Source organism: Lytechinus pictus, chromosome 13, assembly GCF_037042905.1.
Source record: "Lytechinus pictus isolate F3 Inbred chromosome 13, Lp3.0, whole genome shotgun sequence".
Taxonomy (NCBI): domain Eukaryota; kingdom Metazoa; phylum Echinodermata; class Echinoidea; order Temnopleuroida; family Toxopneustidae; genus Lytechinus; species Lytechinus pictus.
The window spans coordinates 24,106,742-24,120,024 of NC_087257.1; the positions used below are offsets into that span (position 1 = coordinate 24,106,742).

Sequence of the window (13,283 nt, forward strand, 5' to 3'; positions counted from 1 at the left end):
CGGATCTGAGTGTAAACTACGCGCAGATCATAATGCGCACAAACATAACTGTGGAACGTCCTTAAAGGGGTGGTTTTTTCAGTTTTGAACGCGGGCCGCGCATGCACTCATTAAAGGAGAAATATATTGATTATGAATATGGCCTTATTATATATCAGTGGAGAGGTAATGATGTGAGGATTACCATTAGGTCATTCAAAAATAACGAAAATAATATATAAGGTGGAAATCGCCAATTAAAAAGCGCTAAAATGCCTCTCCGAAATATGCCTCGCATCGGTCTCTGAATTGACTCGAATTTGATGACGTCACTGTCTGAACGAGAGTCGTGATTGGCTCTCCCACGTCAAGCTCCACTTGCATGCAAAACCTGTTGCGAGGGTACGTTTTCTCCACACTGACACTGAATACTTCGATCATGAAATGAAAGAAAACCCAGAAGTTTATCTAGATTTGGATTTTCAAATTGATGATTATGCAGATGAAGAGAATGATGATAAAGTTTCTAACTCTAGAAAAACAAAGTGACGTGGATGGTGGTAAATTAAGGGAATTACGCCGGTGATGATGAGTAGGACAATTCAACTTGCAAGCCGATTCGACCAACGCATGCAGCTGATAGCTGCACCGCGGGTCAAATCCATGAAAAAGAATTACATGCAGCATGACCACATCCAGACAGAGTCTCTTTCCTCTATCAACAACATAATGAGAAGGAAAATAATAAAATAACTGTACTTACAAACATGGGCGGAAATCTGTCCCGAAAGGTAGGGGGGACAACAGGGGCTGATCCAGCCTTCGCCAATAGGGGGGGGGGGGGCGAAAACATTTTCAGTCATATGTTAACCCCCGATCGGCAGCTCTAAGGTAATTTTTGTCTGTTTCATTGAAGGAGTAGTCCTCATGGTCACTTTTTAGCTTCATCCTTATTGTAGGTGCACTTTAATCCCGGACTTTTATGCTTCGTATTAGACACTTTCACACGCTTCCGTTCGTACCCTCCTCCGTTGTCCCAATCCTTTTGCGATCATCAAATCATCATCACAAACGTCCCGTGGCACAACAAACATCAAAACTTCAAAGATGAAACCTCACTAAGTAAATTTAGTTCGATGGTCTATAATTCTAGTCATTCTGCAGGGTTCCGTTACACATTCATCGATCCAAAAATACACAGAATCAATCAATTAAAGTATTGAAAGGGAATCAAATTCGGAAGGTTGAAAAATCGTATGCCTTCGCCGGGTCCCATATTGTACACGTTTTCTATAACAAAATACTGCCCCAGCCCCTCGATCGTCAATTTTAAGCCTTTACCAAGTTTGAACAAGAGATGGCGCTATTTCACTTCTTGGCAGTAACATTTCCGGCCCCTTAATTTTCATAAAACAAGTTTTTTTAAATTACTTCACTTACTACGCCCCTGAATACTAACAAATCATCGATCAAGAAACAAACATTCAACAGAAACTCGGTATAAAGAGGTTTAGTAAACAACACTCCCAAAAACACAAGAATGATTAATCCTTAGTTTTAACTCTTGTGTTAAAATACATGTATAGTACATGTTAACACCAAAACTTTGCCAAAAATGGGAGATAGTTTTAAAGACCTCATTAATTCGAGTTGCCACTATAACGCATGAAGATAAAATATTCGCATAAATCTAATTCACTAAACTAAAACTACTAGCAAAATTATGTAAACATATCAACCACATCTAAAAGTTAATTGCTTTAAACACTTGCGGAGATAATAAACAAACACTTCATAAGTAAAAACTGTGCTGGTAATAATGATTTCTCCAAGCTAATTGTGCTAAAAATTTAACTACGTTTAAATATAAAAACACATTTACATGCATAAAGTGCAAAGGTGTGAGAACCAGTGTGAAAATATTTCTTCAAGACAAACACAAACATTCATTTCTAAGCATGCAATTTGCAAAACGAGGTTCTGAAATGAAATTGTGTTAAATTTAAGAATTTTGAATAAGAAAATGTTCAGCATTCTCACATCCCTGAAATATTGTGAAGGTTATAAGAAAACTGTTTTTACTCAAATAAAAGAAGAAAATGTTGTGTTTCCTTGGTATACATGTCTTGTATATCATACCAATTAAAGGGCAAAGTCTAACATTAATGCGCTGCATTTTATTTCCCTTTTATTATTATTTTTTTAACCAAAGCCAATTCATGCTTTTATTTGGCATACCTGACAGACATGTACATGTATATAAGGCTCAACAAAACAAAAACATTAGTTACCATACATTTCAATCATCAAAAGTTTAGTCATTTATAATAAAGAAAATTGACAACAAATTTAGATCAAGATATGATATGAATAATCTAAAACATCATGAGACATTATTGATATTACGTACTCGCATTTTGCCTTATTTGTTTTCTATGAAGTCGCCATACTAAAACATTTATCCAATATAAATACCATATGGAATAGGTAAAATGGCTTGTAGATAGATACAACTGACTTAAATTGGCTATTGTATCAATCTTTTGCATTGTGAAAAAACTATGGTAATTGAAATCGTCTCAAACTTCATGAGTAAATACGCTTTACATATCAAAACAAATTTCACTATTTCATAAACTATTGTATATTCTTTATGAACCACCTCAATGTAAAGAGGAAACATTTAAAACTTTAAAGTTTGAACACCTTGGGACTATTAAATATCATAAAATATTTTACCCTGCAAGATTTGCACTTCATAATAAAGAGAGTATTACCAGCAAAAAAAAAACCCCACACAAATGTAGCCTTTTGGTAGTTATAAAGGCCCCGTAGACTTTGTCAAATCAATATACCTATATAGTAAGTATTTCAAAGTCAAATTGCATCCTTATAACAGCTTTAACCCTAATTCTCCCGGGGGGTTTTAGGGTTAATACTGATGTATTCTCGCTCTGAAAATATGTGCAAAACAAAAATGTGATATACTGCATTTAAAATTAAAGCAAAAATATTCATTTTGTAATGTTAAACTATCAAAGAAATACCTGCCTTCTCTTCCAATATATAACTGAGAAGAATCACACTTTTACAAACATAAATCATTATTTTGAAAGCACCCTTATACATGTAACTCTTATAACATAAATCCGTAAGGTATGATTTCCTTTTAATTTTCCACTTTCCATCTATGGACGGACATTAGAACCATTTTCCAAATACATGTAAATATTTGTACTAGGCCTCTAAAAGCATGTATGTCTCAGAGGCAGATTTTCAATGGAAAACCTAAGCTTAAAACCATGGCAAAAAACAATTTCATATTTGCAACTTAGGTTTTATAAAATCTTATTAAAGCAAGATTTTGAGTTACACGTATAAGTGCATCAAATAAACACATGATCACAACATAAAACAATAGCAAAATGTTCATTATCCTGGATATCCGTTCTTCACTGAGTTCTTTCAGTTTTAACGTCAGAGTTCTTTAGAATGAATTCAGCTCTAGTCTTTTCTCATCATAAACATATTGAATGTTCCCATTGTCCTGCTTTCTGTTGCTGAATATTCAGTAAGCGTTCATAAAGTCTGGTACATGTATGATGCTTCAAAATGCAGCGAAGGTCTGCTGATCGTTTGGTAGGCGAAAAATGAAACATATGTTTGACACTCGGCATCCTTTCTCAAGAGCGTAATTATTTCTCACAAAAGTACAACAAAATCTTGAAATGGATAACATGAAGTAAATGATAATCGTGGTTGTGAACTTCTGATTAATGATCCAACTGTCGTATGCTCAGCTGATCAAATTTCAAATATCATATATTTGTGACGGCGCTAGGCTCGCATCACATTATGCATAAAAAATAAATCGATCCAACAAGGTATCCAAATATTTCACATTGAGCTTCATCGCAAAGGTGTATCCAAATATTTCACATTGAGCTTCATCACAAAGGTGTATCCAAATATTTCACTGAAGTAACTGAAATGCTGACAAATTTTGTGGTGGCGCTAGGCTCGCACCACTTTAAGCAGAAATGGATCACTTCAAGAAAAACATCAAAATATTTCTTGCTGGTTGTCATTAAAGGCATTCACATGTCCAAGTGTCGCTTATTGAAATGATGAAACAAATTGTGGCGGCGCTAGGCTCACACCACATCATATTCATATAAACTAATCCTGTATCTGTTAAATTCTCAACGCTCCAATAACTATCCATTTATATGTCTCCTTCTAAGATGAAACACAGCTTGCTAATTGGCCTTAAGTAGACACCCAACTTTGTTTTCACCTCGGCTTTGCGAACTAAGCCCTCATCATCCGCATACACTTGAGTAACTCGTCCCAATAACCAAGAGTTTCGTGGTAACGTCTGATCTACAACAAGCACCAAGTCACCTACTTGAAGGCTACGTTGAGGCTCCACCCACTTCTGCCTCTGCTGTAGTTGAGGTAGATATTCTCTCATCCACCTTCGCCAGAATATATCTGACAAGTACTGCACCTGCTTCCATCTCCTTCTAGCATAAGTATCAGTCTCTCTTGTTAGCGTCGGAGGTAGTACAGGTTGAGACTTCATCAGGATCAAATGGTTAGGCGTTAATGCTTCCAAGTCATTCGGGTCATTTGAGGCCTTTGTCAAAGGCCTTCCATTAATGATACCTTCAGCTTCACACAGGAAAGTGTGTAAACCTTCGTCATCAAGTCTTTGCTGCCTAACCAGATTGAATAGCAACTGTCTGACAGTACGAATTTGGCGCTCCCAAACGCCACCGTGATGAGAACCACCTGGAGGGTTAAAGGTCCACTGAATGTTACGTTGCAACAGTGTGTCGCTGATCTGTACTTGATTCCAGTTATCAATTTCCCGTTTAAGCTCTCTTTGTGCTCCTATCAGATTTGTTCCATTATCGGACCTCATATGATTTACTGTTCCCCGTCTGGCAATAAATTTCCTGATGGCTGCGATGCACGAGTCTGTGTTTAGACTCTCAGCTTTCTCGATATGCACCGCCCTGGAAACTAAACATGTGAACATCACTCCATATGTTTTAACTACAGATCGCCCTCTCTTTACCTCTAAAGGACCGAAGTAGTCTATTCCAACTGAGGTAAATGGAGGTTCATCAGGTTTGACTCGATCAGAAGGTAGATTTGCCATCTTTTGCTCCATAATCTTGGCTCTATGCCGTCGGCAAGAAATACATCTGCTAATCATTTTCCTGATGGCTGCGTCAGCACTTGGCATCCAGTATTTCCGATGTAGGCTTGACAGAATGTAATTCCTTCCCATATGTCCTGACATATTGTGTAAGTTTTCCAGGATCAAATTTGAGACGTGCTCATTCTTGGGAATGATTACCTGGTGCTTAGCACTGTCTGGCATTGAGCTCCTATGCAGCCTTCCTCCAACTCTTAACAAGCCCTCATTGATCACTGGGTCGAGTTTGTATATTCGACTTGTTTTCCTGATTCCTGAACTTCCTCTTCTGTTTTCTCCAACAGCAGATTCCTTTCTTTCTAGACATCTGATTTCTTGAGCAAAGTTGTCCTTCTGCACAAACTTTAGGATCATACTCTCTGCTACCTCCATTTCCTTGAGTGTAATCCTGGCTTTCAAGCTGTTGTCTTTAGATACATCTTTGGCCTTGTTCTTAGACTTCAGTACTACCCATCTTAAGAATCTCTTTAGTCTGATCCAATCTGAATAATAATTCACCAGTTCTCTTGTTGGATTATTACATTCTTGGTTTGCTTCTGTTGCTAAGCATTTTCCTTTAACTTCCAGCTCCACTGTAATGTCATCGGGTAACACTTCACACTTGTTCATCCATTCATTGTCTGGATTCTTCAGGAATTCTGGTCCATCCTTCCAGGCTTTCCATTGAAGGAACTTGCTAACCTCGACTCCTCTTGAACAGCTGTCGGCGGGATTCATTGATGACTCCACATAACGCCATTGATGTGGTTCTGATCCGTCCCTTATTACTGCCACTCTGTTAGCGACGAATGTCTTAAATCTGGCTGTTTGATTGGTTACATATCCTAAGACTGACATACTATCTGTCCAGAAATATGTTTGGTCTATGGGAAATTCTAGCTCTTCCCTGATCATATGATTAATCCTGACCGCTAGAGTCGCTGCTGCGAGTTCCATTCTTGGGATGGAGACTTCCTTCAATGGTGCTACCCTTGCTTTGCTTGTTACCAAGCTCATCTGAATCTCGTCTTCCCTTTGCCATCTTAGATAGGAGACTGTCCCGTACCCTTTCTCACTAGCATCACAAAAATGGTGTAAAGTCACTGCTTCTGCATCAAACCTGCTAGGCTTAAGGCATCTAGGCATCTTAAATTGCGAGAGCATGGGTAGCTCCGCCTTCCACTTCTGCCACTTCTTAGACATGTCTAATGGGATCTCTTCATCCCAACCTAGCTGAGATCGGCACAGTACTTGGAGCAACTGCTTTGCTGGCAATATCACTGGAGACACACATCCTATAGGATCGTATACCGAGCTAACTGTGGATAAAATGCCTCTTCTTGTGCAAGGTCTATCCTTCAGGTCGACCTTCACACCTATGGTGTCGTCATCAGTGGACCACTCAATTCCAAGAGCTCTTTCTGTCACATTATTCTTAATATCCAGATCCATCCCTCTGATGCTCTTTGCTCTTTCCCTTGATGGTACCGATTTCAGCACTTCTTGTTGGTTACAAATCCACTTAGTCAAATGGAATCCTCCACCTCGGCATACTTCTATTAGGTCAGACATCAGCTGAACGGATTCTTCTACACTGGATGTAGAGCACAGGCAGTCATCTACGTAAAAATTCTGATGTACTGTTCTTACAATTTCTTCAGGGAATCTGTCTGCTTGGTCCACTGCCGCTCTTTTCAATGCGTAATTGGCACATGATGGTGAGGACACAGCGCCGAACACATGAACTTTCATCCTTAACTCTGATAATGGTTTCTGAATATCACCCTGGTCCCACCACAGAAATCGCATGAGATCCCTGTCGTCCTTCGGTACTCGAATCTGCGAGAACATCCCTTCTATATCTGCCATGAGTGCTACCCTGTCCTGTCTGAATCTGGTTAACACGCCGAACAGTCGGTTAGTTAAATCCGGCCCCTGTAGCAGCTCCCTATTTACACAGAAACCTCCATATTCTGCCGAACAATCAAATACGACTCTCAGCTTTTTCTTGTGAGGATGAGTGACACCATGGTGAGGGAGGTACCACAGTCTGCCATCATCTCTATCTCTTTCCTCTTCAGGTACCTTTTCCATGTAACCTTTCTTCTCCATCGAGTCCACAAAGGCAGTGTATTCTTTCTGAAATTCAGGTTGTCGTTCAAACCTTTTCTTTAAGTGGCCTAACCTTTGAGCTGCTTGGGGTCGGTTGCTGGGCAACTTGATATCTTCTCTCTTAAGAGGGAGGGCGATCTCGTAGTGACCATCTTGCAATTTGATTGAATGCTCCACCTTATTCATGAAGACCTTATCTTCTTGCGACTTCTCCTGTTTCTCTTCAATGATCCTTTCATTGAAGTCTTGATTGAAGAGCCTTTCAAATTGAAGGTCAATGTTTGCTTTCGCCTTCACCCTGTGGGACTGAATTCTGCGAGCACTATTTGCATGTTCCCTAACGGCTCCATAAATCAGCCAGCCTAGCACGGTCTTGCAAGCAAAGGGTCCGTTAGGGGTTTCACTGTTGATCACCTCAATTGGCTCCATTGCCTTTGGTACATTGCTTCCTATAAGTAAACCAACATGAGCTTCTTGGATGGCTGGTAACTCAATACCTTGAAGGTAGGGCCATTTCTGTATGTCTTCCTTTGTTGGTACGTCTTCCATGTTCACTGGTATCTTTTCTTGTGAATACACCTCTGGAAGCTGGACAATGTTTTTGCCTGTCAAATCTGAGACTTCCATACCGGTGAACACCTGGCTGCGTACCACCTTTTCATCAGTCATGGTAGACACATGGAGATTTATCTTCCTTTTCTGAAGATGAAGGGTGCTGGCAAGCTTCTCTGTGCAGAAAACCGCATTACTACCAGAGTCAACAAAGGCATATGTTTTGACTTCCATTCCAGTCTCACGTGACCTCACTATCACTGGGATAATGCCTGGTAGAGTGTCTATCCGAGATGAACTAGCGAAACTACACTTGACGTGAGTTTCCTGGTTAATGTTTTCATGGATTGTCTGCCGACTCTGACCAGCATGTGTAGTCCCAGCAGCTGATGCCTCTGGCTCCAGTGACTCCTCCGAGACCTGCCTATCCCTACTGATGCTATTGTTCGTGGAAGGATTATCTTTCTTCTCCCTGTGTAGCACTGTAGGATGAGATTTACCACATACACTACACTTCAGCCTCCACTTGCAGTCTTTTGCCATGTGTCCAGTCTTGCGTAGACAGCCGAAACAAAGACCTTGCTTCTTACAGACTGTTATTCGTTCATCATAAGGCTTGGATGCTAATGCAGGGCACTCCGCAAGTGAATGGCTCCTCTCCTTGCAAATTATACAAGATTCTATATCCTTAGACCCCTCAGGAGTTGCTGATACACCCAAACTGGTTCTGTGTGTGTTTGACGCCTTACCACCAACAGTTCCAGATTTCCCTGTCTGTTTGGTCTGGTACTTCAGGAGATCACCATACACAGGGTTGGTGGCGATTCTGGCCTGTTTTGTGACAAATTTCACGACATCAGCAAAAGTAACATTCCTTTCCTTCTCCTCCAAGATATCATCAGCTAAAACTCGCCATCTTTCCCTGAGTTTGTATGGGAGTTTTCCTATAACCTGCTTAATGCTTTGTGAGTGATCAACTTCACATAGCATTTGGAGATCCTTTGCGAGATTGTGTAGCTCAGTTACGAAAATCGAAAAACGATGCAGTTCCTCTCCATCTTCAGGCTTTATATCCTGCCACTGGAAGGCTCTCTTCATCATGGTTTCGATGATTCTTTGGGTATTTCCAAACTTTCTCTTAAGAAGATCCTTTGCCTTCTTGCAAGCCATGGACTTGTCTTGGCCATACATGCAGCTTTTTACAATGGCATTCGCATCTCCTGTGGTATACTGGTCTAAATAATAAAGCCTGTCGACATCGTTACTGGTCTTGGCCTCTACTGCATGTTCGAAGGCACTTATGAATGAGTAGTATTCAATTGGATCCCCATTGAAGGGCTTTATGCGCTGAGGAGGCAGAGCAGCCTTCATGTTACAATCAACAAGCATCCTCATCAGCTGGTTCTGTTGTTCAAAATAGGACATCATTGATGCACTGTCCATCATTCTTGTACCTGGAGCAGCATGATATGGAGCTGAAGGTGGTTGGCTCCCATCCATGGCATAAGCTATATATTCCTCTTCGCTTGTTCGGCTATCATCTTCCATGAACAAGCCTGGACTAGATGCAGGTTGACCTGCTTGCGACATTACTGGATCTTGTAAAAGTTTGTGCAAATCAGCACCCCGTCTCACCTCATCCATCTTGCAGATAAAAGTTAACTTGTGCAGGTCTTACATCAACGTCTTAGCCTTCATATATGAACTTCTGCACTTTAATATGACAAAGTCTTAGAATCTTGAGTATTCCTGAGGATCATGTACTTGAGATTGTTGCAACTCAGCTAACCTTGTACTACTTGCAGCATCATGATCTGTGGTATTCCTTCTTGACTTGTATCATGAACTTCTCTATTGATTTTCCAAAGTTTATTCAAGCCCGAGTTTCAGATCCACTGTTAACTCTCTAGTGTGTTTTAATTTTCTCCTTCTACTTTATTCTATTCCTGTTGTTGTGTAGGCTGATTGTTAATTAGTCCTGGCCTCATTAGATCTCTGTCTTAATCTCGGACATCTAGCTCAGAGATCTACCTCAAAATTGATCTGTTTTTCCAGCACCTTACAACTACGAATTACGGCCCTGGCCTTCATTTTATTCAGATCTTTTCCAAGACTAAAAACATCCTTTTCACTGCCTTGTTCATCTTCAGGAATGTGCTTCTCATTTTGATTACTTCATTTCACTAGGATGCTCAACTTCATCTACGTTCCCGTTTATAATATAAAATCTAGCTTAGATTCCATATTGAAACTCTAGGGTTGACTGCATTCATCTCATTAGCAAAACCAGTTTTATTTCACCACCATGTCATGACTGGTAATTTTCATTTCCTTTTGTCTCAACTTTGTTCATCTAGTCTAATTCAAGTCTCAAGAAGCAGGCTATGCACGTATTCCAATACAGAACGAAATAGTCTATGTTCTATACGCTTCCCTTTATAGTTATAGCGTCATCAATCACGATTGTTTACTCACATACGGTACTCAGCTAGTGTCCTTCTTAACTGGGTGAAGAATCCTCCATCCTTGTTTGATTACTGAGCTCAGAACAAATCCATGTTTACTACAGTCCAATGTTGAAGCGAGACCGATTTTTCAACTGATGTAGGTGCACTTTAATCCCGGACTTTTATGCTTCGTATTAGACACTTTCACACGCTTCCGTTCGTACCCTCCTCCGTTGTCCCAATCCTTTTGCGATCATCAAATCATCATCACAAACGTCCCGTGGCACAACAAACATCAAAACTTCAAAGATGAAACCTCACTAAGTAAATTTAGTTCGATGGTCTATAATTCTAGTCATTCTGCAGGGTTCCGTTACACATTCATCGATCCAAAAATACACAGAATCAATCAATTAAAGTATTGAAAGGGAATCAAATTCGGAAGGTTGAAAAATCGTATGCCTTCGCCGGGTCCCATATTGTACACGTTTTCTATAACAAAATACTGCCCCAGCCCCTCGATCGTCAATTTTAAGCCTTTACCAAGTTTGAACAAGAGATGGCGCTATTTCACTTCTTGGCAGTAACACTTATAAATCAACATAAATATATATCATTGTCCTTATTTATATAATGCGAGCGCGAAGCGCAAGCAAATTTTTTTGGAAAATTTATGTATTTTTTTCCTAAAATTTTAACATTCTGGGCAATGTTTGTTATCCTGAAAAAGATGTATATACAACTGAATATTTACTACGACCGCGAAGTGCGAGCAGAGGTTAACTGATGGAAAAGGTACCTGTTAAAGACTGCTTGCAATTAGCCATGAAGACGTTACATATTTCAACAATCAAATAATGCGAGCGCGAAGCGCGAGCTGAAATTTTTACCTAAAGACTGGAAATTCTAAGCACTTTTTGTAACTTAAACATATAATAGGTATATAACTAAACAATTGATGCGAACGCGAAGCATGAGCGGAAGGTTTTGAGATTTAGACCTAAGAACGAGACACTCTGTTCATGTTTTGTAAATCATGAAAAGGATGAGTAATTGGGGTCTTTCTTACACCCGGTCCTTACATTAATAAAGCGAGTGCAAAATGCAGCCAGAAAATGTTCATATACGTTTAATTTGAATTGATCGAAAGGGTACTTGTTAAGGACTGCTTGCACTTAGCCATGAAGACGTGACATATTTCAACAATCAATGCTAGCGCGAATCGCGAGCTGAAAATTTTTGACATTTTTTCAAAAAGAATCGAAAATTTTAATCAATTTTTGTAATCGTGAACAGGGTAGCTATATAACTAAACAATTGACGTAAGCGAAGCTTGAGCAGAAAAATTCGAGATTTAGACCTAAAAACGGGACACTCTACTCATGTTTTGTAAATCATGAAAAGGATGAGTAATAGGGGATCTTTCTACATTAAAGGTATAGTGTATGATTGGTTCATATCAGACAAGGGCAGTGAATCAATTGTGAATATATTTTTTTCATTAAATATCTATGTCAATGCTCTACTTTAGCACTCAACAGAAATTGGTATAACTCTTCTGTTTTGGTGATATTGAGGGGTGAAATATATATTATAGGGATCGGTTAACCTATTCAATTTGTTTCCGCCCTCTCGAGTTAGAAAATAAATTGATATTAGAACGCCGTTTGATTCATGCATATTCATTATAACATCGTGGATATTCATAAATACGTCATGGCGCATGCGCATTATCGACGAATGCTAAACGCGTAGCGAGAGCAGGGTGGAAGTCATGCACCGGACGCTGCATGCACAATGCGCCGATTGTTAGGCGGCCACTGGCTGCTGATACTGAAGTCCACCTCCTGGACTGCCGAACACACAACACACTACATCCCCATAACATGCATACACACACCCCTGAATAGCCGGGGAAAGTAAATCAATGGGTAAAGTGAATCACTGTGTTAGTTGAATCACTGGGGGTAAGTGAATCAGTGGAGGGCGTGTGTGTATTCGTTGTGTGTGCGGGCGGGGGTACGGTCCGATAGGGTTTGCCCCTTTGGTTTGTCCAATCAATAAAAATCGTCCTGCAGCACATACACACTGTATATATACCAAAGACATACGAGCATGCCCTACATGAAACTTCGGACACGTTGATGAGCGGACGTGAATGACTACGCAATACGGCTTACTGTAGGGATTGTATGTCATGAATCTGAATGTACTCCAAAGACTAAAAGAGATACGAGGAATCCCGGAGAAGGCAAGGGCCGAGTTTGATTTTTTTTAATGTCGGATCGTAGCTCTTTATGCACCCTTTCAGTTCCCTCCACATAGCTTGGCGTACTAGGTACGGGAAATCGGTCTCAGAGCGAGGCGATAGCTTACTATACTGACTCCATGGCCCTCCCCAAAGGGAAGAGGGAGGGAGGAGAGAGAAGAAAGAAAGAAGTGGATCGGTGAAGGAGAATAGGGAGAACGATCAAAAAAAGAATGTGAACACAACATACCCTAATTTTTTGTATATTTTTAAATCGTTGATCTTTCCTAAAATCATGATATCATATATTCTATAGCGTTTCAGTCAGTTTCAGATTATTTGGCTCCACACACCAATTACAGAGGAAAAGTTTGATAAAAAGCTAAAACAAAAGTAGTTTAAAACTCTAAATAGACGACCACCCCCATTCTGTCTAGGGCCGAGTATGAAGAAAGGGAAGGGCGAAGAGAAAAACAATTTTCAGGGCGGGAAACAGAATAATAAAACATAAAAGGAAGATAAATCAAGTTGATAGGACAATGAGGACACACATTATTGACATGAAAGTAGGTGCAATGCAACACAACTTGATTATTATTCGTTTGTTTAGACTGAACTTGCGAGGTCAAAAGGTGAGCGGAGAAACCCGTTGATGCAAAGTATGTACGTAGCGTAGTCTACATCATGTAGACCTTTGTAGTGTGTGTATGCGACCAATGCAGTTGCAAATTTCGAATAA

General features: G+C 39.9%; 1 protein-coding gene across 1 annotated transcript; it reads right to left on the reverse strand.

Annotated features, from left to right (window-relative positions):
- Positions 1-4,204: 4,204 nt before the first annotated feature.
- LOC129270153 (uncharacterized) lies at positions 4,205-9,493 on the reverse strand. The gene has a single exon (XM_054907555.2). It carries the CDS (start codon positions 9,491-9,493, stop codon positions 4,205-4,207), a length of 5,289 nt encoding a protein of 1,762 aa, XP_054763530.2.
- Between the last annotated feature and the right edge of the window lie 3,790 nt (positions 9,494-13,283).

Coding starts and splice junctions, on each gene's coding strand:
- LOC129270153 (XM_054907555.2), bottom strand. CDS start 9,493: ATGGATGAGGTGAGACGGGGTGCTGATTTGCACAAACTTTTACAAGAT.